Source organism: Rhopalosiphum maidis, chromosome 2 (genome assembly GCF_003676215.2).
Source record: "Rhopalosiphum maidis isolate BTI-1 chromosome 2, ASM367621v3, whole genome shotgun sequence".
NCBI lineage: Eukaryota > Metazoa > Arthropoda > Insecta > Hemiptera > Aphididae > Rhopalosiphum > Rhopalosiphum maidis.
Genome location: NC_040878.1, coordinates 13,449,665 through 13,475,168, shown reverse-complemented (window position 1 = coordinate 13,475,168; position 25,504 = coordinate 13,449,665). Strand labels below are relative to the sequence as shown.

Below are 25,504 nucleotides of genomic sequence, written 5' to 3'. Positions count from 1 at the left end.
GAAATCATCTCTGTTCAGAATCGTTTTTCGTATACAATGATACCTGTCATTGCATTCAAATTTAACACATTATAGTGACCAGTGACTTACTCTCCATCTCTACTATGCAGCAGAGCGATACCCACTTTTTTTTAAATTTAAGTATAAAAAAAAAAAACGAAATTTTTCATTCATTATAACAATCAACAATGTATCAGTAAAATTATGGTTCCTTTGACAAAATATAACCATACAATAATTAATAATTATAAATAAAATCTCAAGAATACTTTATTTAAATAAATAATTCAATTTACCTGTTGCATTACAATTCTATTAACTCCCTTATAATCAGATATGGGTCCTGAAATTAATCTACCGATTCCCGAGGAAATGCCAATACATGTGACTAATATTTTACCATCGTTTTGTGGAAAACGGTCATCAACAAATTTCACCTGTATAAAAAAAAGCATTGATTTGAAAAATAAAAAATATTTACTACTAAATTAAAATTAGCTAAAAAAAAATAATGTAATTCTTACCAAATGGACGTAAGGGACAAAGTATCCAAAAAGAGCGAGAGGAATCATTGTAGCCCAAATAACGTATTTAGGGTTCTTCCAAATGTCAATATTGACCAATGATCGCAGTTCTTCAGACAGAGATTTATGCATATCCGATTTGTCTACTTTGTATGTAGGTTTGAACGCCAAAGCGCAAACCATCAGCATAGCCGATAACGCTGCTTCCCATCTATAATAGATTATTGTATAAATAAATTCGTAGATAAATGGAAAAACATTGAAATACATTAACAAAATACAAACAATAAAAGCAAGAAATAATTACTTGAATTTAATATATAATTAAATTTTTGCATATTATATAATATACTTGTACTTAAGGCTCTAGGGGGCCGGGGAAAAAAAACATAACATATACATATTAGGTATTAATTTAACTTATGAAAAAAATGAGTCGTGCCATTACAGTTACCATATTATTTTTATTCAATATTGGTTTATAAATAATTTGATTTCTTACTGCATAATTTACATTGTAATTCGTTATTCATAAATACTTATATTTTTAAAACAATTTTGATTATTATATATTAAGCTGCAGTAAATTTAGTGTTCATAATATGTGTTTTAAACTTATATTAAGGTAACTAAAATAACTGACATTTTATAAAGGTTTAAAATAGTAAAAAAAAAACTTTGTAACCACTGTAACCAATATTTTAGGTATCTTTTGTAAAAATAAAAATTAAATGTTAGAATTTATACTAAAATTATTATAAATACTAATATACAATGATGGCCAGTAGCGTATATATGGGGGGCAGTGGTTTAAACCCTCCTTGAAATGTATGATTAGAACGGGCATTGATTTTGATTGTATAATTAATTGGAATTTAAGAATGGAAAATTTTAACCCCCCCCCCAAATTAATTTTTATATACTCCATTGATGATGATACGTAATTATTTATAGTACTATAGCTGAAGAATTTATGTGTGGAGCCTACTTGTATTAAACCTAAGTAATACCCAGTAGGTACCATATATCTAGGTATATTTTAAATTACACATTGCTATCAAAATACAGAACGATAAATTGTTAATCTAACTTTTATAAAATACATCTACATGTAACATAGGAATGTAGTTTGTATATTATATTTTGTTTAAAATAAGTTAAAAAAATTAAAAATTTACTATAAAGGGCAATATTTTCAAACGGGTAGTAGGTACGTACTAGTGGTACTACGTATGCAATAATCTGTAATATACAGGTAGGTATCTACTCGGCTGACGGACTAAGCAATAATAATTAATAATTAATAAGTAATAACTTTAAGAAATAGCGGATAAGATAAAGGCAAAACTTTATTGGCTTATCATTAGGTACTTAATGTTCTGATTATTGATTTACTATAGTCTACAGGTATTTGTAAGTTATAAATATAATAAGATAATAATATATTATTACTAGAAATTTGTTGGATAATATATCTTTATTATAAGTTAATAAGCTACAAAGCTATTTTGAATATATTACAAAAGTGACGAGAAAGATGAATTATTTATAATGTTCTGCTCTTTAGTGTACGATTTCTTTTTTGAATCAGATATACTTTAACTAATAACTAAATAAATATGGATATTTTTGAAAGCATATATAAAAAAAAAAAAATTATCTCTACCTAAATGTAAGCCGTGTAAGTATTAATTATAAAGTTATAATTTTCTGTGACTTAAAGTTTTTATTTAAAATTTATATACCAAGGTTTTAAAAAAAACATTTTTCCAGTGATTAATTTTGTTTTTTGGAATAATTTTTTATAAAAGGCCGTATTTTATATATGTATCTATATAATCTAAAAAGATAATATTATACATTATGTACATATATAACTACACGAGGAGGAAGGACCTATTTACTATTTTCAAAGTGCAGTGAAGGCCAAAGTGTAGTTTTTATGAGATAGAATAAGAATTAAGTAAGAAAAATAAAATGTGAAGGTGATGACTGATGATGTTCTGTTAGTTTACTAATACGAGTAATATGTTTCATAGAATTAAAGTTTAATAATTCATTATATTTCTATAAACTGTTAAGCATAATATTTTCGATAAGATGTAATACTTTGAAAGATTAAGTATAAAAGATTATGGATAATTAATCATTAATCACTATTCTAGTTAAATAATTTGCGAATGTTATAAGTTATATTTAATCGACTTAATTATTGAAAGTGAACTTGATTATCGATGATAGCTTACGAACTATTTTATTATTAATAATAATAAAAAAAAGTGGTTATATCATAAAATTCAGTGTGATTGACCGCTATACATGCGGTGTTGTAGTGGTGTAGTGATCCGATAGAAAATTGGAATAAAAACGGTCACAGATTATTCCAGAATCAATATAATTATTGAATAAATGCAATTGCATATTATTTTTTGCTTTTTAAATTGTTATAAAATGTATTTATTCATAGCTAAATATCTTCATATTCCAGGTTGTATTAAAATATTAACTACATATTTAATCAAAATTCAAAACATATTTAATATCTGTATCTATTACAAATAATGTACCCAATAGTTTATGACAATTTGAAATATATTTCTGTCATGAGCACCAATTTTTTTTTTTTAAACTGTATAATTACCGATAAAAAACGAATTTATTATAGTTTAGACAGTTTAGTATAAGTTTTTAAAACACATAAATGATTTGATAAATAGTTAAATTATATTCAGTTACGATAGTTATGTAAAAATATAAAAAGGAAGATTCTTTTAAAAGTTAACACTCATTATTTTGAAAATTATTTATGGTTTTGAAAAACTACATATTTTCTATTATTGTAGATTTTATTTTATTTTTTGAACAACATACGTTTTTAATTTCTTATTTCGATGCAGAATATTTTTCTTAGTATTTTGTTACATATGAATAGAATTTTGAATGAGTATAGTTGATTCAGTTGATTGGCAAGTTATAAATATAAGTTTAGATGAGCGGAATGCGGCGACACAAGTGAATCCCAAAAAATGATGGTACACTAAACTGCGAATCTAAATTGCAAATACTTAAAAATTATAAATAAACTGATAAACTATTCGTTCAGTCGTTCATAATACCATTTTTCATTGGTATAATATACTATATACAATAATATTTGTAATATTTTCAGTTCTAGTTTTATTTTTAATTTAAATACTAGAGAGAATTTTCCTATTGGCTATTATCAAACTTAAAGTTAAAAACATTATCGCTATTTTTGGTATTTAATTTTTAATGCGAGATATGAGCATTTTTAATATTGTGATTTATCGCATACTTACTTATATCGCACTTTAAAATTAAAATAACGAAAAAAAAACAAATACCTAATACTTTTTGTGTGATATGCAAGTGTTATGCGTTCGAATCGCCTAATTTATAATGCACTTTTTGTTGTACGTTTAACGCAATTACCATCATAAAATTGGAGGTAGGTACTGAATGAAAATTTTTCATATTGACATATTGTACGTTTGTAAGACAGAGAAATAGCACATGAGTGGCGTCCTCTTAGGCATCCGTATAAATGATACGGATGAAAAAACCTTATTGGTACTATTAATCCTGTACACTTTAAAGAACCTAGATATATTATCAGCTATTTTTTTTTTTACTTAGCTTAGCGCCACTATCGTCGTGCAGGGTATAATATATATTTCTATTTTTTTAAATTAATTATTATTTAGGCTCTCTAATAGATAAAATACTATTTAATCATGTTAATATCATACATTTGGGAAGGAAGTAATTTTTTTAAATTGGAAACTGAATGGACTATACTTAAATTTGAAATTTAAGAATGTATTATTCTGCTATTTTTGTAAGCTATGAAGTACAGCGTACAGTGTACTCGATGTATTAACGATAACAAAATATTATATATTAAATTTTATATAATATATTTAAATTTAAATAATACACATAATATAAGTGTATTTCTAAGAATATTAGATAACTTAAGTGCAATAAGATACTATTATACTTTAAACTAACCTTAAACAGTTATCTAGACCATATTTGACAAGTAGATGATCTACGAAGTATGGAATGATCATGGTGAAAAATGAGCTGCCAGCAGTTACTATACCATTTACGAGACCAAGGTATTTTTTGAAGTAATGACCAAGAATAGCTAATGAAGGCGTGTAAGCTAATGATGCACCAATACCATATAAAAGGCCGTAAGTTACGTATAATACTTCCACCTAAAATAGAATAATTAGATGAATATTTAAATATATATATTGTGTTATTTAAGTTTTAATAATAATAAAAATATAGATACATACAAATTAATAAAAAGGAAATACAAATTTAATATATTAAATTAAAAAAAATTAAAACTTGCTATTAGTAAGATAAAGTAAATAAATACGACAGGATTTTATTTTTAAGGATTAGCAAATACTAACTAATAAATTATGTATATTATATATAATATACTGTTATATAAATATGTTATCATTCATGATTCGTTTTAATCAGAACAATTAATTAAGCTAGAAACTATAAAATATTCATTAAAAATAACATATTTATAATTAAATATGTTTAAAAATTAAAATTTAAAATAATATATTGTTCCTTGTGATTAAAACTGATATTTTTATAAATACTAGACGTACAACACGTTTTCAATATTAAAATTAAATTATATTTTATAATCAAGAAAATGTGTTGGTCACCGTAGTCTTTCTAACGCATACCATAATAAAATATACGTTCAGCAGTTCGAATTTTGTGTATTTTATTTAAATATTTGAATGAAATAACCTATTATCAAACTTAAAGGTTAAACATTTAGAATATTATTGGTGTTCTTTCATCGAGTTTTTACAATACTTAAATTTTAAGTGAATTATGGTATCTTGAAATATTAATATTATACATACTCATAACTTGCTTAAAAATTAAAATACTGTAAAAAGCTGATATAACCCTGATAATGAGTGCATTAAGTTTAATAATAGTACATTTCACTCTAATATTTAAGCTAATTATACAAAATTGGAACTCCTGAACGTATATTTTGGTTTAATAATAGTATGTGGTATTAGTAAGACCAAAACAAACTCAGCGGGTACTACGTTGTTAAATACTTCAGTATCGAAAATATTTGAAATCACAATGGTGGTTAACTACCCATACTCTTGATTAAAAATTAATTAATAATTGTCTTAAGTATTTTTTTAACATACATAACAATCTACATTTCATATAGTATTAAATATTGGATTCTGAGCGGAGCGATGAATGTATTGATTTCACACTGATGTGTTATTTTTTTTATATGTACCTATTTATGGTATACATATAGTAACACAAATGCTTTGATAATTAACTTTGCAGATGGTTTCTGATAGAAAATTGGATTTAGTCGGTACTTTGAGAGTTCAAAATACTGAAAAAATTAAGGAAAAACATCAATTTTTACTTAGTATCGATTTTCAAAATTGACATACTCGTATTTTATTTGGTGTAAATTGAAAACTGTAGATAATTGAAATTTTTTACAAAACAGGTTAGCAGAGTAGTAAGATATAACCCACAAAATATTGGTTTACTACTAACTCCGCTTACCTAAACTTTAAATACTCATCAAAAACTACTTGTCCGAATTTCGATTTTTATGTATAAAAATACCCCGAAAAATATTCTGCTTCAGAATACAGTAAAAACTCATAACAATAAACAATATTAAAAATACATATATTTTTTAAATGTTGTTTGATTTGGATTAAAAATTACGTATAATAAACATTTCCAAAAACATTAACATATTTTGAAATAATGAGTGTTCAACAATAAAAGAATCACTCTGAGTAATGACACATAACATTTTCAATTTCTTTTTTACAAATACATTTTTGTTTGGTAAAAAATGTTGAAAATGTAATACCAAGGCTCCTTATAAGTTGCAATAATAGCCATTTAAACATATTTAAGATACATAGGCATGAACTTTTTTTTATAAACATTTTAAATTAAAATTTGTTAAATTCAAAATATTAGAAAGAAAACTAGAATCTAAAAATAATTTGAAATTAATAAATCTTGAACTGAGGAAAAATATACACAACATGCTCAGTGTTATGTATGAAATGTACGAGACTAAAAAATATACCATATATGGTTCGTTAGACATATACCATTGATTTTTTAATATGAATTGGTCTACTTACCATTTTAAAGTCATTGATTATACTAAACTAACCAATAACTAACGTTATTCACTTAATTAAATTTAATATGTTCTAATTAAAGTTTCGAATAGCAGGGTACCTAAACAACAATTAATAAATACTGAGTACTAATCGCTGCATGAAAATATTAAATGAATGACCTATGTATATGAATACGATTATACAACATACAAGTAGAAATAATTAGTTTAATACCAATAAAAACAAATAGGTTTAAAATGAATAAAATTGAAAGTACTTCACAATTTTTAGAAATTTGAAATTAAAAATTATTTATTGATTGTGTTAACAACGCCTAAAAGCTTTGCAATTAGTATATAAAAATATAGGAAACTTAAAATATATTATTCTCTAAAATAAAAGTATTAAAGGACGTAAATTTTTTTATTTTTAGTTTAGTTTTGATAAAATTTATAAAATGTATACTTATTTAAAAGTCTATTCTATTTTTCATTCTTAAAGTATTGACATTAATGTTACTTAAAATAATGAGATTCGAAATTACTATAAATTGAAGGGATTAACATTAAAAACCTTTTAAAGAATCACTTCTAACATGTTCTATATGTAGTTCAGTAGTTGTTGTATAGGTACATATAAGTAGTAGTAGGGAGGTTGCTTATTCCTTAAATTGTAAATGGTTAGTTGTCAGAAAGGTTTAAAATAATGTTTTTAAAATGAAAAAATCAGTGTGAAACATAAGGTAGTATTATATATTATGTTACTTTATTTTACGAATAGATCGATAAGAAGTATGTCAAACGCTTATACATGAAGTTAGTTTGTATTTTTGATTCATATGAATAATTATTTAGTTTAATTCAAATTATATTACCTATAATATTTGTAAAGGTACAACTATTTGTAAAATGTTAATGTACAATAATAAGCAGTTATCATAGTAACTAAAAAAAATCTTTTTAAATAAGTTATTATTTGTATTTAAGAAATTTGGAATAATAATATACATATTATAACTTACTTGATGTGTGAAATATGACGATATTAATAAACTATTAGTAGCAATAAAACCACCTATAAACGTAGTTGTTCTAATTCCTATGCGATCAACGAGAACTCCAGCGATAGGTGACATTAGAAACGTTGTTCCCACAGTCAAAGAGCCAACCAGTGCTAAAATCAACAAAATATAATAAATAAAAAATATTTAAAATGTGTTAAATTTATACATTTAATTTAAAATGTATCTAATAAAACATATAAGAATGGTCATAAGATTAAAGAAATTGCAATATTTGTTGATGTTCGAATATTATTTAGGTCCATATATATACTTTTATTACACGAAGGATTATACAACAATCTATACCGATAAGGAGCACAATAGATAGCAATATCTATAAAGGATAAATTATTTATCTATTGTTATACATATATAATATATACAGAGTGTTTCAAAAGTCTTCATCCAATAACAAATTTATATAGCTCGGTAATCGTTAGCCGCAGGTAAATTATCCATATACTAATCGAAAGATAACTTAAAATAAACTTGGTTATCTAATCTTTTCATTAGTTTATGGGTCGTTTACTAGTGGCTAACGTTTGTCGAGCTATATAAATTTGTAATCGGATGAAGACTTTTGATACATTCTATATAATAAAGAATAAAGTAAGTATAATAGCTAAGGTTTATATAAGTTATATTCCGAGAAATTTTTAAAATTTTTAAGATTTATTTTTGGAGATTTTATTATAATTTTAAATGAGACAGGGAGATCAATCATCCTACTTTTTCAAAATTTCAACTTTTATCTACTTCTTGAATTTAAATTTAAATTGTGATACAATTTGAAGTACGTTTCTTGAAAGTAACAAATACAAAGTTTTGGTCAAAAAACAAGATCATTCCCAAATCATTTTGGGCTATTATTAGAAAGCATTTTGAAAAAATTATAAATATAAAATTAGCCAATACTGCAACTTTTTTATAAGAGTCTAGTGTAAATATATTTTAACATGTTTTGTTATAAACTCAATATTATTTTAAAACACTATTTTTTTGTTTTCTGTTCTGAAAAGAAAAATGGATTTGCTGGTTCTTGCATGAACTCGTTTAATTTGCATAGTAGTTAGAAATAAGTGACTTAGATGAAAAGGGATCTAATTCTACCCTTTATTTATTTACTTTAATATGATATAAAAAACGATATAAATCAATATATACTAATAAAAATATTAAAATAAATATTTTGTCTATATATTAGTTAATATTTTTTTATCTTGGTCAAACACATGTATAACTTTTTATACAGATTAATATTCGTATGTTTTTGAATTAACAAAAAACCTTTTCACACAAATCACATATGACTAAACTGTGTCTGTGTTATAGGATTGAGAACGATTTTTTGAGCGACGTTGTTGTTAATCTAAATTTTTAGTAAGCACTTTCCTATACACATGTAATGATTTGTTTTGAAGGAAACTCTAACAAAAAATCGTGACAATAATTACTGTGATTGCATTATTTCTACAATTAATTCTTACTAAGAGTTTGAACAAACTAAAGATATCATAACTTCATGAGGTATTAGATAACTGGAAATGAGTACTTGGGAAAAAAATTTAAATTGTATCTTAAGCTGACAAATAATTGATAATTGTTTATTTTTTAAATGACAAAAAAATTTATATTAAATGTTAATAATATATCACGGTAATTAAAATGTAATATCAGATATACTTTTTTGTATTTTTAATCAATGCGGCAACATTGCATACAAGTTAGCAGGTAAAAACGTTCTCAATCATGTTCTACCCAACTGTGTAGCTAGAAAGACGTTGTCAGACTGAGTATAATAATATATGTATTATAATATCATTGTGTTTCGTTTGAAAAGATGAATGGTTAACTACCATTATATTAGGGAATTTAACAATGATTGAACTTGGAATGTAAATAGTCCATATGAGTTACGAATTAAATAAATTATACTTACATGCTTTTGACGATGCTTCACTGACACCAGCATCCTCTAGCCTTTTTAAGAGATATACATAAGTCACTGAATAGGAATTGATAAAACTAAAAACAAGACCATTGACTAGGAAACTAGCTAACACAACGATACACGACCGTATGTTAGCTTCGGACAATCCCTTTTCTTGATTGTTCATTTTCCAAAACGTATATAGATGTACTTATAAATTACACAAGTATTAACCTAAAAAGAAATATACATTCATATTAAACAAAACTAATTTTTTGTAAGTAATATTAAACATAAACACTAAATATGAAACATAAATAATGATTATACGTTAATAACTAAGTAAATTAGTAGTATAATATATTTTTAAAAATCAAGATTGAAGTTATTTAAACAGTTACCTGTTCGTCGATAAAACACTTAAAAATATTTAAGAATTCTAAATTTTAAAACATATTTTGTAATACTTTAATAATATTCAAAATTTTGCAAATATTTATATATATAAATATTGAATATACTTATAATAGCGAGTTTTATAGGCATACAGCCTCGCATAAATCAAAATTAAATTCTGTAATCATATAATCATATCATGAAATTTATTTAATAATTTATTACATATAAAAAAACAAAAAAAAGTATCAATGGAAAAATGCATTGAATGTAGTATAAAAAAGCTATATTATTCATAAAAAATGTTCTAAACAAATTTAGTAAATATTTACTTAATTCAAATAATATAGTAGTTTATTATTATTCATCGTCTACTTAAATTAAATATATAAAAATATTATACATTTTTAAGCCCATTTAATTTTTACGAGTTTAAATATTTGATATTTGTTTAATAAAATTACGTTTATTTAAAAAAAAAAAAAAAATGTGTAGAAGCTTAATTTTTTTAAAGAAAATCGTTATTAGTAATTATTATTTACAAATGATTTCATTACTATAATAATTAGTATTACTAAGTGATTGACAATAATGGATTTCTTTAAGTAATTTTTGAAACTTATTTTTAGATTTATCATATATCATAATATTGAATTTATTATATTAATCATATGTTCTAAACTGACGTTCAATAACATCAAAAATTAATCATTTGAATTTTGATTCTGATACATTAAAATCTTCAGAAAAATTATCTACTAAATAATTAACAATATAAAGAGGAGTTCTTATATGAAAAAAGGTAGTATTTTCAATGAACACTTTTTAAGAAGTAAATAAACCTCAAGAATTTGAAATTATATATTGGCAGTATACTTATTTTAACTAAATATAATAAAATAGTTTCCTCTTTTCGCCTAAAACAAATGCACTGTTATCGCTTACGGTTCCATTTTCAACATGTTGGAAAGCACTGTTTGAAAATTAGTTTCATAAAGCAATTTAGCATAACCCAGAGAGAATCATAAAGAGACGACTTTTATTACCATACTAAATGTATTGTGTTTGTTTAAATTAAAATAATTGTTATATAATTTAAAAAGTTATGCGTGTATAGATAATTATTTTATAATATAAGTAGATACAATCTGATGTACATTAAATTAAATTAAATAGTACATATTCACAATAATTTCTTAAAAATAGGAAAGTTAAAATACGTTAATTAAAAAAAAAGATACAATCTAACAATATAATAGAGGAGAGTTATAACTTATAAGTCGATATAGTATATTATATTAAATCTTGGCATTCAACTATACAAATTTAAAATCGCTAGATTAATTACTAATTAATAATCAAAAAGAGGAAATTATTTTATCATATTTAGTTGAAACGAAGATAACATTTATTTAATCAATTAGAAGGATTGAATAGTAATGTAATATAGATATTTTTGCTGTGCCCAAAGTTGAATGCCGTATGTCATGGCCGGTTTTGTAATTTGCTTATCTCAGGATTTTAGTTCTTATTGTAGAGCAGTAAGTTTCTTGAAGTAAGGAAACGTAAATTTAGTAATTTACGTTTTGTATTTATGTGATATTCTTAATTAAGCATTTTGACAAGGTGAATACCTAGGTATTTAGCATTATATTATAATACAGTGAATCCTCTAAATAGCGGACATTCTTGGTCACTGAAATTTTGTTCGCTATTTAGAGGAGGTAAATTTTTGGAATTCATAAAAGGTAAGGAAAAAGGAAAAATTATGTACTTTGTTAAATTTAATTATAGTATTTTAAGTGTTTTAACAATTGACAAATTACTAATTATTCAAATAAAATATAATATAATATCAATACATTACCCAGTTTTCATTTAATAAAAAATAAAAAGAGAAAAAAGGTGGGCATGTGTCGAGTGGACCATTCGGGTGTGTTCAATTTAAATTTATTTTATGAAGTTTTGGTAAATGAACAACTAATAAATAATTTTATTTTTAATTTTCCTCTAACAGACCAATAAGCCTTCTCCCAATTATATCAAAACTTTTTAAAATATATTATTAAAACATATCCTACCCATACTTTGATACTACTTATGATATTTTGCCTAACTCCCAATTTGGATTTCGTAATAATCATTCTAGTATATATCAAGTAAATAGATTAGTTGACAAAATCTTATTCATCTTTTAAAAGAGAAACTTTACTATACTGATTCCTTCCTTGATGTCTCGCAAGCGTTCGACAGGATGCGGTCTACGAGTTAAGTACTCAGTACTCAGACACTACTATTTAATTTTAAAATGTTTCTTAGAAGACCGCTTTATTTCAGTGCGTTTAGGCTTCATTATTTTAAGCTTATTGTTTGATTATTATAACAGATTGCCTAGAAAAAAAATTGTGCAAAAAAAAATATTAAGTAACTGCCTGAGTTTGCTGACGCACATGATCATTTCCCTGTAATTTTTTTTTTTTTGATTAACCGTATGCAAATCATTGAATTCAAATTTAACAAATCTACTTAAGTAATCTAATAAATAACGAGGTACTCTCAAAACCTACATAGCTATACAATGGAATGATTCTCATGGTTTTTTGTCTATAAAATTAACAATATTTAAATATATGATACTGAAAACCATTAACAACGGAAGTATTTATAGATGAAACACAGTTAGTGTGTTTAAATAATATTAATCATTTCGTCCTTTTTTCTTTTCATTGAATTTTTTTTTTAATTATTTTAATATTTGATAATATTTAAAAAACGTAGAATACTATAGATATAAAATCATATATATATAACAAGGCCGTACCTGGGGGAGTTAAAACTACCCCCCCCCCCCGAAATTTTCTCGCGTTACTAGAATTTAAAAATGAATATTTAACATTACACCTCAAACAATCACAATATAGCGACCTGGCATGGTGTTTGAATGCCAATTGTTCATTATTTTATACACCACTTACTAACCTCCCTCCCCTCCGAAAATTTGTTCGGAGTACTGCCTTGATATAGAAGATGATTTTGTAATCACGTGTTTTGTTTTCTCTATTCGAACTAAAACTATATTTTAAACGTTATTCTTGGATATAGATACATTTATAATTATGTATGATATATATTAAGTTAAAAAAAAAAATTTATCAAGATGATTTGGTTCCAATTTTTTTACAACAGAGTAATGTCAGTCTTTATCAAATAATTGTATATGGTAGAAAAGTACACAACTAATAGGTACAATTTATACAATTTTATAGATACCACATAGTCTATAAATGAAAAGTTATTCAAATTAAAATTAAATTTTTTATCGCAATTTAAACAAATTTGGCACGTGATTAGTTTAGATATAAATAATTGCATACTATTTAACATACACCAAGAATCTTTTATCCAATAACGCAATACCTAATTGTTACGTTAATAATTTAATTTGAACAACATCACAATTTGTTTATTCTATTTATATATCATAAAATTAATATGAAGGGGTCTAATAATGCCATTCAGTTATATTATTCATATAATATATAGTATCATTAAACATACATTATACACTAATTAATAATAATCTCATTATTTAAATAATTTACATAGTAAATACATAGATATTATGTAGTGAGAATTGGAAAAACTATGGCGTATTAAAAACTTGAAGTTTTCACACATTAATTGGAGTGTCGTAAAATCATAATTTATAATACAATAAATTCTAAATTAAATTATATCATAAACAGTATTTATAGTATAATGATTTGTGACATTTTATTTTTAATCCAGTATATTATATCCAGCGTCAAATGATTAAATAAATATGAAAGTTTATATAATTTTGCATTTCTAAAAATCAGTTAATAAAATTAATTATATACGGGAAAACCACCAATCAGTAGTTATTATCGGCCGACTTGGATCGATGACAGATAATACTCGATAATGCTGATAAGAGTCAAAGTTTAATAATACTCGTGTTGTTCGAGTTATCTAATCTAAACTACTTAACTACTATAATATTATACTTTATTCATTTATATAATAAAATAAAATAAAAAAGACACTTACATTTGTGACGTTGATGAGCCAAAGAGATAGTCCTTTTGGCTTTTACAAAATAAGGGTTACTAATATAATATTAATGAGGAATATAAAAATCACATCCTATAACATTGTATGTAATAAAAAAATGTTCATGTTAATAGGTGGTGTCATACTACCATAAAAAAAATGTATTAATTTTTTTAATCTTTAAGATATTGATTTGTTTTGTCGCGCACTCGTTATTCAGAAATTATTATTCACTGTTTAACAATATTTGTTAAAATGTATAATAAATATTTTAGTTCAAATTTTATTTTACATTAATATACATATAATAAATTTTAACTCACGAGAGATCATTAAAGAAATTGATAATTCATACGTTATATACTCTATAGTCTATGTGTTTAAAAGTTGAAGAGAAAATATTATTAATACAGCCATAGGCAATACTTTTATTCAAATAAGTCTTAGAAAAATTGCCTAAATTAAATTAATGCCCAGAATAGTTTGAAGAACAAGAAAAGACAATATTAAAGGTGGTTTTATTGCTAAGACTTAATCATACCAGATTCAGTCAAAATAAAGACACAAACAATTCATTTTTTGACAATGATAATAGTGAGAATAGAATTTTGATATTTTTAATTAAGTTTAATTTAATTAAGTTGCATTGATAAGATAACTGGTTCAGGAATGGTACTTATCGATTGGGGTGAGTAATTTTATTTGGTTCATGATCTTATATGGATAGACTAACTTTTACTTCAGTATCTATTTTGACGATAAATAGAATAATAGGAACATGTACTGCGATTTTAAAAGTATTATTAAGATTACATACTATTATACTAAATTACTACATCTCTCATTCTAATAAGCCATATTGTAATATTGGTTGTGCAGTGTGCACTTGTACCATAGTAAAGTAAATTACTAAAAAGTAATATAAAAAAATTATAAATTAAATATTTCATATTGAATACATACATTTTCGCATTAATACGTTGTTTTTTTTTTTTGGTCAAATACTTAAAAATTTGTCAAACCCTCTCGTGCACACGGGGTATGTAGGGTATAATCTGTGGCTTCATGTGAAGGGTTCATGTTTATCATGGTACCAAAGCAATTTTGATATTTTCTTTAGTATTAAAAAATACATAATACAATTTTTTCTAGTTTTCTAGTGACCCGCGTGATAATTTAAAATATAGACAAATCATTAAATCTTGTTATAACAGCTTACAACGTTTGCAACACGTGTATTTAGACATTATAGACTATGTATATATATATGATAATTATTATTGTTTTTTATGGTTTGTAATTAAAGACCATATACCTATAACTAAGTCCAGCGTATAGGAACGGTATTATGTTGACATCGATATGTATTTAATGTATAATTTGCTAGGCATTATACTATTATTGTTCTATGGTACTAGTTGGATAGATAAAATTTAAGTGCCGACCGTCACTGATAGACAATATTCTCGATAAAATAAAAACATTACATAAATATGTGGAAATTCTTCAAAAATATTCAATATAGTATACACTGTATACTTAAACTTTAAGAAGTTATACATTTTATTTTAATAAATATAATTTAAATTTCAAACTACTATTATTACTACAGTGTGTTGTTTAATATTCTTCTGTAAAACTATATGTGATTTTAGATTCTGAGGGAAGCAAAGAAGTTAAGTAGTATATTTTCAAAAACTTATATTGTAGATTGAGTCCTATGTAGTAAAAGAAAATGTTTAACGGCTCAGAATCGTTTTTTAAAATAAATTATTTATTCTTTCCTTTAATTCAATAAAATTAAATTGAGTAGGTATTCTATCCTAGGTTCGGTGATTTTTTTTCTTGCGAGGAGCCCTATTTTCTTATTACATAACCTGCTAATAAAATCTGCGCAAGCTTATGGACATAACTGTATTTAAAAATTAAAAACAGTATATTACATTTAAATTTTACAAAATTATACAATTATTTGGAACAGCCAAAAAATAAATAAATATTCCAAAACTATTTTATGGTATTCTATGATATCATTACGAATTATATATTTTGTAATATAACTGTTTTCATGTTCAATATATAAGTAACTAATTTATTTTTAGAAAAATAATATAAATATGTTTTTCAAGAATTAAACTTGTAATTTCTTTTAATAACATCAAGATTATATATTTATATGACAAAAAAATATACAAATGCTAAACAATTTCATAATTCAGTTAATATTTGAACAGGTGGTTAGATTGGTTAATATGTTGAACAGGTGGTAAAATGTAAGAATTTGGGTGGAAAAAGGTCAGATGATGAAATGCGAGTATATAACAACCGTCTACCTACAACCTACATTCTTTTGTATTCATACTCTATAACTTTATTTTAATACTGTAACTTGCTATATTCTGTGCTATTAACGAAAATGTGTACATAATCAAAGAGGCTATAATATAATAAAACTCGAAACTTCGTTTTTGTACATTAATAAATTACATATTAACATGTATATACTTACTCTTAAAATTCAATATATTTTTAATTTGAAAATATTTAATGAAGATGTTAATAACACAATATCAGTGACATTTAAGAACACTAGTTTAACACAATATATTATTGGTAGCCCAGGTAAATAATAAAGTTAAGTAAAAACGAATAACCAAACCAATATTTTAACAAAAGATTCATGTAATAATCAAATCAACAAATGTCACCCAAGAATATTCATGAATTATGAATTTACCATCAACCATCTTTATTATAGAAATTAACTATGATATCAAACATTATTATGGACTTAAATTTAAATTGAAATATTGTTTTAAAATAATGCAAAGAATAATATGAATAATACAGATTAATATGAGATAAATAATGGATTAACATTACAATTTGGGAAATATTAAAATAACATCCTTTTTTTCAGTTACATATTTATATAATATAATAAGACAAGTATAACAAGATAATTAAAGAACGATATCCAGAAAAATGTCGAGGATAAAAACAGTATTACTAAAAAAATTATATTATTATATTCATTACTATATTATTTTTAAATTGAAAATAAAACTTTTGAATATCAAGTATTGTAAGTAAACATTTATGATGAATTATTTAAAAAAAAAAAAAACTATAATTTTTTCAAATTATTTTTCATTAGAACATAGTTAATATGTAACAATTGAATATTGATCATTATACTTGCTTTGTCAGTTTGTGACATAATCAATCAAGTTTCATTAAGATGACGTCAGCGCAACATTTGTGAACTGTGTCTATTTTATATTATAATAGAAACAACAATTTTATAATCATATATTTCTCATTTTGAACTATACACGGAAAAGGATTAGGATAAACAATTTATACAATACAAATTTCTAACAATTATATAATCCAGAAATCTATATTACTAACCAAATACTTATTTTATTTATATAGTTTATTACTATTTAATACACGGTAAACAAAATAATAATAAACATTAAATATATTGGTTCTATAATAAACATTATAAATAAAACATAAATACGTGAATATTGAATAAATGTCTATTAATAAATAAATTAAAATAAATATTAATTAGATTATCACAGTTTTTTAATATTCTGTTGAAATTATGAAAATATTATATTATAAATGATTATTTAAAATTCAGATTTAACTCTTAATAAAATAAACAAAACATAACTTAGTATCGATGTCTGTGATGCAGTTAAGAGGACATTGTACCCGCATATTGTTTCTCTCTTACATACATACAATATGGAAAATGTTCGTTCAGCGTAGATCAGCAAAATTCATTTTGTGATGTTAGCTTTAATATTAGAGTAAATTTACCTAATATTAAATTTAAAGATAACAATATTTTCTAGGAAATGTCATATGTTTTTATTGATATTATTATCATTTTAAAAAGTTTTGGAAATTTTAAAGTTGGAATATTTTATATAGCTATAAGTTACTTTAAAATGATAATATCGTTTAAAACATATGACATTTCCTAGATAATATTGTTATCTTTAAATTTAATATTAGGTAAATTTACTCTAATATTAAAGCTAACATCATAAAATGAATTAGGCTGAACGAAAATTTGCATGATGTACGTTATTAGTATGACAAAAACAACACATATTGTGGGTATAACGTCCTCTTAATGCGACATTGAATTTTATAAAATAATTATTTTTTAATCAATATAATATGTAAGCAAGTGTTGATGAACTCTAGTATCTATTTGTATGTACTTAATCAAGTTCACTGCCATTATTTAATTTTGTTTAGTTTGATAACATAATATTCATAAATAAATTAAATTATTAATATAAGTATTTTATAGTAGTTAAATATGTCCGTAATAATTTATATTCAAAGCATTAATGTCTTATCAAAAATATTACGAAGTTTAATTAATAATTATTTGCAAAGAATTTGATGAGTACTTATATTTGTATGGATCAAATATAAATATAGAAAGACATCAGTTTACCTAACGTTTTAAAATGGTGTATTTTAATGGCTTGTGAATGGGTTGATAAATTTAAGAAAATATGTAAAATAGGTAATACAAAATTGCTTTTAGAGGTGTCAAATATTTGTACAATATTAGATTTAAAGAAAGGAATTATAAAACGATTTTATTATAATGTAAGAAAAAAGGAGGAAACTACAGATTTAACAATGACAACATCTTAATGTTCATCAAAATGAAGAAGCTGGTTAATTAAACGAGTTAAATAAATATAAATAGTATATTGATAGAATTTATCAAAATAATTTTCGCTAATTTAAATCTAAAAAGTGATTATCAACAAGCCAAATCTAAATTATATTCTATAGGAAATATTTTTAAATGTACCTAATAATAAATAATTCCTATTAATTTGTGACAAAATTTGAAATAAACATCAATAAAATATTATTTATACACGATAATTAATGCATTAAAAATTTATATTAATGACAAGAATCAAAAAGATCAATATCGAAAAATGCTCAAATAACACGTACAAAGCAACACAGGTATATAATAATGTTCTCGTTATATTTCGCAGAGGAAAATACTGATTATTTACGAAAATAATACTATTGGTAGGTAATACGTAGCATATAATATACACATATTCTATCAAATAAATTATATGAAAAGGTTAATTTCATACAATCCTACGTGATGTAATTCATAATATATAAATTTAAAAACATTTTAATGAGTCTAAAAGTTTTCAACAAATGTAAAAGACGCAAATTTAAATCAAAAATCAAATTTATGATTCCTTTAAAATCTATGACTTAAATATAAAAAAAAAGAAAATGGAAAAACTGTTTAATGTTCATTTAAAAAATATAATTCAAGTTTTTTGATACTAGAAGTAATATTTTCTAATTATATGGTATAATGAACAAATAAATTCAAAATTAAATAATTAAAAGAAGAAAATCGAGAATGTTTATATAAGCATAAAAAGAACTGAAATATTTTGAAAATGATGTCACGTCATAAAAATTTTAATATAAATTAATAGTGAAAATCCAAGTATTTACAATTATTAAATTCAATAATTTAGGAGGTGTCTATGAAATTATATATAAAAAAAAATACAAAATTAATAGTTCCAAACTACTCGGTCTATTACGAATTTAAAATAAAATAAAATCTTCGAGTTATACAATCAAGAATTCACCTGTATTTTATTACTATATCCATATTTTATTTTTGTATCAACGTAGCGGTTTGAATATTTTTGGATTAAAAAATATTTTTATACGGAAATATAATATAATAGGAATATGAGTTTAAATATTTAAATGATCTTTTTAAATTAAAATCAAAATAAATAATCAACACAAACAATAATAAAATTAACTTAATATTATTATTATTATATGGGTACTTATTTATTTTGTGTGTAAAAATGTGTACAAGTACGGTTAATTGTGACAAAGTCCTTTATTAAGGATTTAGAATTATTATTATGTTTATTGTCAATATTCCATATTATTGAATGAATCTCTAGTACTCATGTGTATGTTTTAAATTTAGTATTTTTTTGTTAATAAAATGTCTAAACTAAGCTATTATATTATACGAGGATTTTAATTAAAACAACACAAATTATTACTTTAGAACACTTACCTAAATATTATATTTTGTATACTGTTTAATACTCAAACATGTTTTTAGAACATTGAAATAAAATAACGATACCACGTGTTACTTGATCACACAGCAAAACGTAACTAAACTCGCTTAGTCGCTCCTGGTTGATGAGACAGGAATCTACGTTCGTTATGGTAGTATGGTACCCAACGTATATTTTTATACATGCGACAAGCCAGGTGTTCTCAAAATGTTTTTATCAACCTCAAATCTATCTACGAAATTTTAATTTGCGGTATGAGAATAAGTAATATCATTAAAAATATGAAGATTTAATAATAATTATAAATTAAAGAATATAGTTAAAATTTGAATATTTTCTAATTGTCTATATTAATTTATTGTTGATTCAATTTTTGTTGAAAACACCTTAAACATATTTATAACAACATGTCAACATTTAAAAAAAAAATAATAAATAATCGAATTGAATTTAAACAACTTTATTGAAATAATTTGAATTAACTAAAAATATTTTGGTAAGCACTTTTAAGCACCCATTATAGGATTGTGTTGCAGTATGTCAGTATGTATAGGGTGATCTAGGGTATAAAGTTTTGACTGCTTAGGAGTCGTTGTATTTTGAACGTATTATCGTTATCGTGCACATGTAAAATTACGCAATACAACATGTAAAATGATACAAGCAGAATTTTTTACTGTAAATTAAAATTTTTTTTATTATAAAACAATATAATGTTTATAAAAATATACTTACCTACTAATAATACTTTAAAATCTTTAAATTTTTCTATAGGTATTTAAAAGTAAGCGATATATTATTAATTTAATAATTACGTATTTAATAGTGTATTACTATAATTTAGCCATCAATAATAGATCTAATATCTAAATGCTGTCTAAATCTGTATTGAATTAGAATTTAAAAAAATAACAAAAACATGGATATACGAGGACACGCAATATTTTTTCAAAGAATTTTGAATATGATTTTTTTGAAAAGCTGAAGAATAAAATACAATTAATTTACAAATAAATAATAATATAATTTGTGCTTTCTATTATTTATCAAGATGTAATATAATATAGGCAGCTGTAAAAGCTAAAAACTTATATGTAAGTAATATCTTATTTATTACATTAAAGAATTCTAGATACTTAACATTCATCACTAGTATCTTATTTTTATACTTGGTATTTCAAATGCATATATCTATATTCTACAATTCTACATACATTATACATATGGAGTCAAAGTCAAAGAGTCAAGTGGTCCAACCAGTTATTGAGAAAAACGATGGAATATGATTACTAGTTTGTAACTCTGAACTCTGAGAAATACAAACATGACCATATGTTATATTATATATGCCTACAATGTTTATTGTCTATAACCTATATATACCCAGTGATATATATTATTTCCATTTAATACATAATATAGAACATTTTAGATTATTGATACAATTATGTTTAATGAATGATGATATACCAGTATAACTACACACATAATTTATTATGTTGGTTTGCATATTACAAATACTACATTCAGACATTTTGTTTTACAATCAACAATAACATAAATATAGGTCTTGTAATCTCATGCATTATAAAAATCAATTTTTCTTAAAGAATAAAAATCAAATTTATTAATTTTACTCTGTTCTAAGCCCCGCAAATCATGGGGTCACCCAAGATGTAGTATAGCATTTTCCACATATTATAAGTACTAAACTACCGCACAATAATGTCCCTTTTCATACAAGTTAGTAGTTTGTTAATTTTTATTGAATTATACTTATTATTAATCAAAAATTCTTTCAAAAATGTTAACTGGATAATCAATAAATACAAGTAGGTATATAATATATTAATGAGTGATGACTACAACTGCTCTACTTGTCATTTAATCTTTATTATAATATGTGGAGTTAAAAAATTTATTTTGTGGGCTTATTTTTTTTTTTATTTTTAGATTCAATAGCTTTATATTTTAAATTAACAAAATTTAATATGTTTTAAAAAAAATTAAAATTAACATATGGATTGAATAGGTATATTGTTATATAAATTTTGGATTATTAACTTAAACATGTTCACCTTTATGCCTTATTTTATACTTTAGTTTAATATTTTACTAACATTATGAATTTAGACATTTTTAAACATTGGTACTGAAAGAATAAAGATCATAAGTGTTTTCTAATGTCACTAACTTTTATTTTATATTATTAAGATGACTTGTTTCATTAAATTGTATACAGTAGAATAATAGATTTTATAATCTAATGTAATAGTAAATTAAATTTGATGTAATATTAAATCTAAAATGTTATAAATTAATAAAGTACTTAGAATATGTTCCTGGAAATATTTAAATATAAATCTATGTTTGGAATACCTACTCATTAGTCATTTAGTCATTACCAATAAATAATAAAACGTTTATAAATTCATTAAAAATTATAATTTATTGAAATCTTTTGTGGTTGTTTTGTAGGAATTTAATGGTTTAAATGTATCTTCCTATAAGAAAATTGTTGTAATTAAAATGGTATTTATAAGCTATTGTGATTACCTACACAATTTTCCAGTACATTTAATTCTGTTACTGCAACTAATACCGATCAACACTATGTTATATTATTATAAGACAATTATATAATCCACAAGACAAAATAATATAAATAGGTTTGTTCAATAACACGTTTAGCATATAAAAGTAAGTTAACTATTATCAGTGATGGCATCAGATATTTTTTATTGAGGGGTGATACCGGGCCAATTTTTTTCTGACGAGACATTTTGGTCACTTGATCACCCATTAATTTGTTTATACCATATTTTCAGGAAAGTATTGCTAAAAATGTTTTGGGTATAATATTTTATATTTCTAAATAAGTAATCAAAAAATATATCTACTATATTATTATTACAAATGTACTACAGTAAAACTTTAAATTTCCTCCGTTTTTTTTATTTGTATGTAACAATACATAACATTTATTTTTAATGTATCAGATTCTAGAAATTGTGCAGATAGTATTAACTTTATTGAGTATTTTTGTTTCTAAATGTGCAAAAACAGCATGTTTAATATGAAAAAGTTCATATAATTTAAATTTTGAAGTCGATATGAAGAATAATAATTATTATATTAACTATTTTATAATTTGTAAATTGTTTTAGATGGTTTTTTCAGAGAACTTTTTTTATTAAAGTGATTTTAAAGCGATTTTATTGTATTATCTACTTACAGTTATTATAGAAAGAAAAGTTTATGTTCATTTAGTCAAGTAATAATATTGGTTGAAACTTGAAGCGCAGAATTAATTAAATTATAAAATAGAATTTAATGTATTAAATTGTAATACAAATGTAATATGTATCATTTTAATGAACTTCACCAAGGTATTTTGTAATTTTTAAATTATTGAAATTTCAAACATGAAAAAATTTAAAACTCTACTATAATACTTACCGCGATATCTGTTGATAATTGATAACATATCATGTGTGCCGGGGTTGTTAAAAAACACATTCGGATTAAAGAAATATTATTATCAACTGTAGTATATTATATTTTTAAAAGTATATAACTCTTACTTATTAGAGTAACTTACACTACAATAAAATTCAATATGAAAATGTTGAAATCATTATTTTCTTTGTCTACGGTTGAAATGTCATATGTCAATAATTGTTAATGTTTAGGATTTTACGAGTAACGACTAACGACAAATTACGACACCGTATGTTATCATTTTATTATTTTTTGTTATCAATGTTATCACATATTTTCTTTTTATTTCATCACGTAAATATAACCATACATTAATTTAATCTGTGATGTAACGTTTACACCTCAGATTAAATTTACATGAATAATTGAATAATAATATAATCTATGCGTTTATCACATACATCTTACGAGTATAAGCCATACGGTGTAGCTATAGAGTATAGATTTTAGTAATATAGTATAATAAACAGTATAGTATATCATCAACACTATATTTTTCTAAAAATTTAAGTTAAAGTAATTAAGTTATTTAATGTAGACACTGTAGTTCGTAATTTTATTAGTAATACGTGGCTAAAACATGAACCGTTTAAAAAGCAACTTTATACCTTTATCTTTGTGAGTTTTCTGTTGTCAGATTATACCATAGGAATATATCTTGTATAGTTCTGCGGTTCTGCCAATATTGTTCTTTCAATGAATGAGATAACTTCAATTTTGATGGACATTATCGTCAAGGCTGATACTAAAAGGCTTTGTTATTTAAGGTACTTTGATAAGATCTGCTTAAGCGGAATAATTTTCGTTGAACAATTGTTGTTGCTTCGATGTTTGGGGTGTTAAGACTGCTTAGACGCTTATAAGTAGTTACTTAAATGTATTAATATACTTGAAGAGCCATCTGTTTGACTATTTGAGCGTGAGGGACGGCCGCTGTGAGTTGTGACAGTTTTAGTTATTTTCTATTAAACATATTATTGTACCATAGTGCGCAGAGATATTTTTTAGATGTGTTCTATTATCTGCTTTCTTGAGTAGTCTTTCCATTTTGCAGTCTGTAACTCAGTGCCGTAGCTAGGATTTTTTTTTTTTGTTGGGGGAGGGGGGTAATTTTTAATGGCCAATTATGACAACAAATTAAGTTTGCACTGTATATCTGACTGTATAATTCATATAATTATACATACATTGGCAAATCAAGATCGAGTAAGTGTGACGAGAGTGGCGTTGCTTTCTCATCACAAATGGTTAATGATTTTTTTTTAGTTATTCTCCGTATTTGGGGCAGCGGGTTATCACGGTATCACGTATACAAAATTTTATTTTCAATTAAATTAATACAATTATTAATATTATTGCCGTCTGACCAGTGCCGCAACTACCGGAGGTGCCCCGGGTGGCCGGGCCCTAAATTAATTCAAAACAATAGGCCTATGGCTGAACTATTTAAAACTTTTTTTTCTAATTATTATTATAGTTACAATTTATTATATGTCTGATCAGAATAAAACATTTTTAGACTATAGGAGCATTATTATTCAATAATGCTAATAATAACAATTATGTGCATTTAGAAATTAAATTATTTTTTTATTATTTAAAAATAGAAGGATTTTGTATAAAATGAATGTATATCAAATAGTTTATCGCTCCGCACCACCCGCCACAAC

The 25,504-nt window shown here is 23.8% G+C and overlaps 1 protein-coding gene across 4 annotated transcripts in view; it reads right to left on the bottom strand.

Annotated features, from left to right (window-relative positions):
• LOC113554266 (monocarboxylate transporter 10) overlaps positions 1-24,618 on the bottom strand; it is a 30,987-nt gene extending 6,369 nt beyond the window's left edge. Inside the window, exons 1-6 of one of the 4 annotated variants that reach the window (XM_026958029.1) lie at positions 24,443-24,618; positions 9,730-9,954; positions 7,749-7,900; positions 4,557-4,768; positions 525-735; positions 297-437 (exon numbers count right to left, since the gene is read on the bottom strand). In XM_026958029.1, coding sequence (XP_026813830.1) covers positions 297-437; positions 525-735; positions 4,557-4,768; positions 7,749-7,900; positions 9,730-9,907 — 894 coding nt within the window. In that variant the 5' untranslated portion in view covers positions 9,908-9,954; positions 24,443-24,618. Of the gene's footprint in view, positions 1-296; positions 438-524; positions 736-4,556; positions 4,769-7,748; positions 7,901-9,729; positions 9,955-20,326; positions 20,455-23,568; positions 23,592-23,792; positions 23,940-24,442 lie in introns of those variants that run through there. The other 3 variants (XM_026958028.1, XM_026958030.1, XM_026958031.1) reach the window with 3 other exon arrangements.
• Positions 24,619-25,504: the final 886 nt, after the last annotated feature.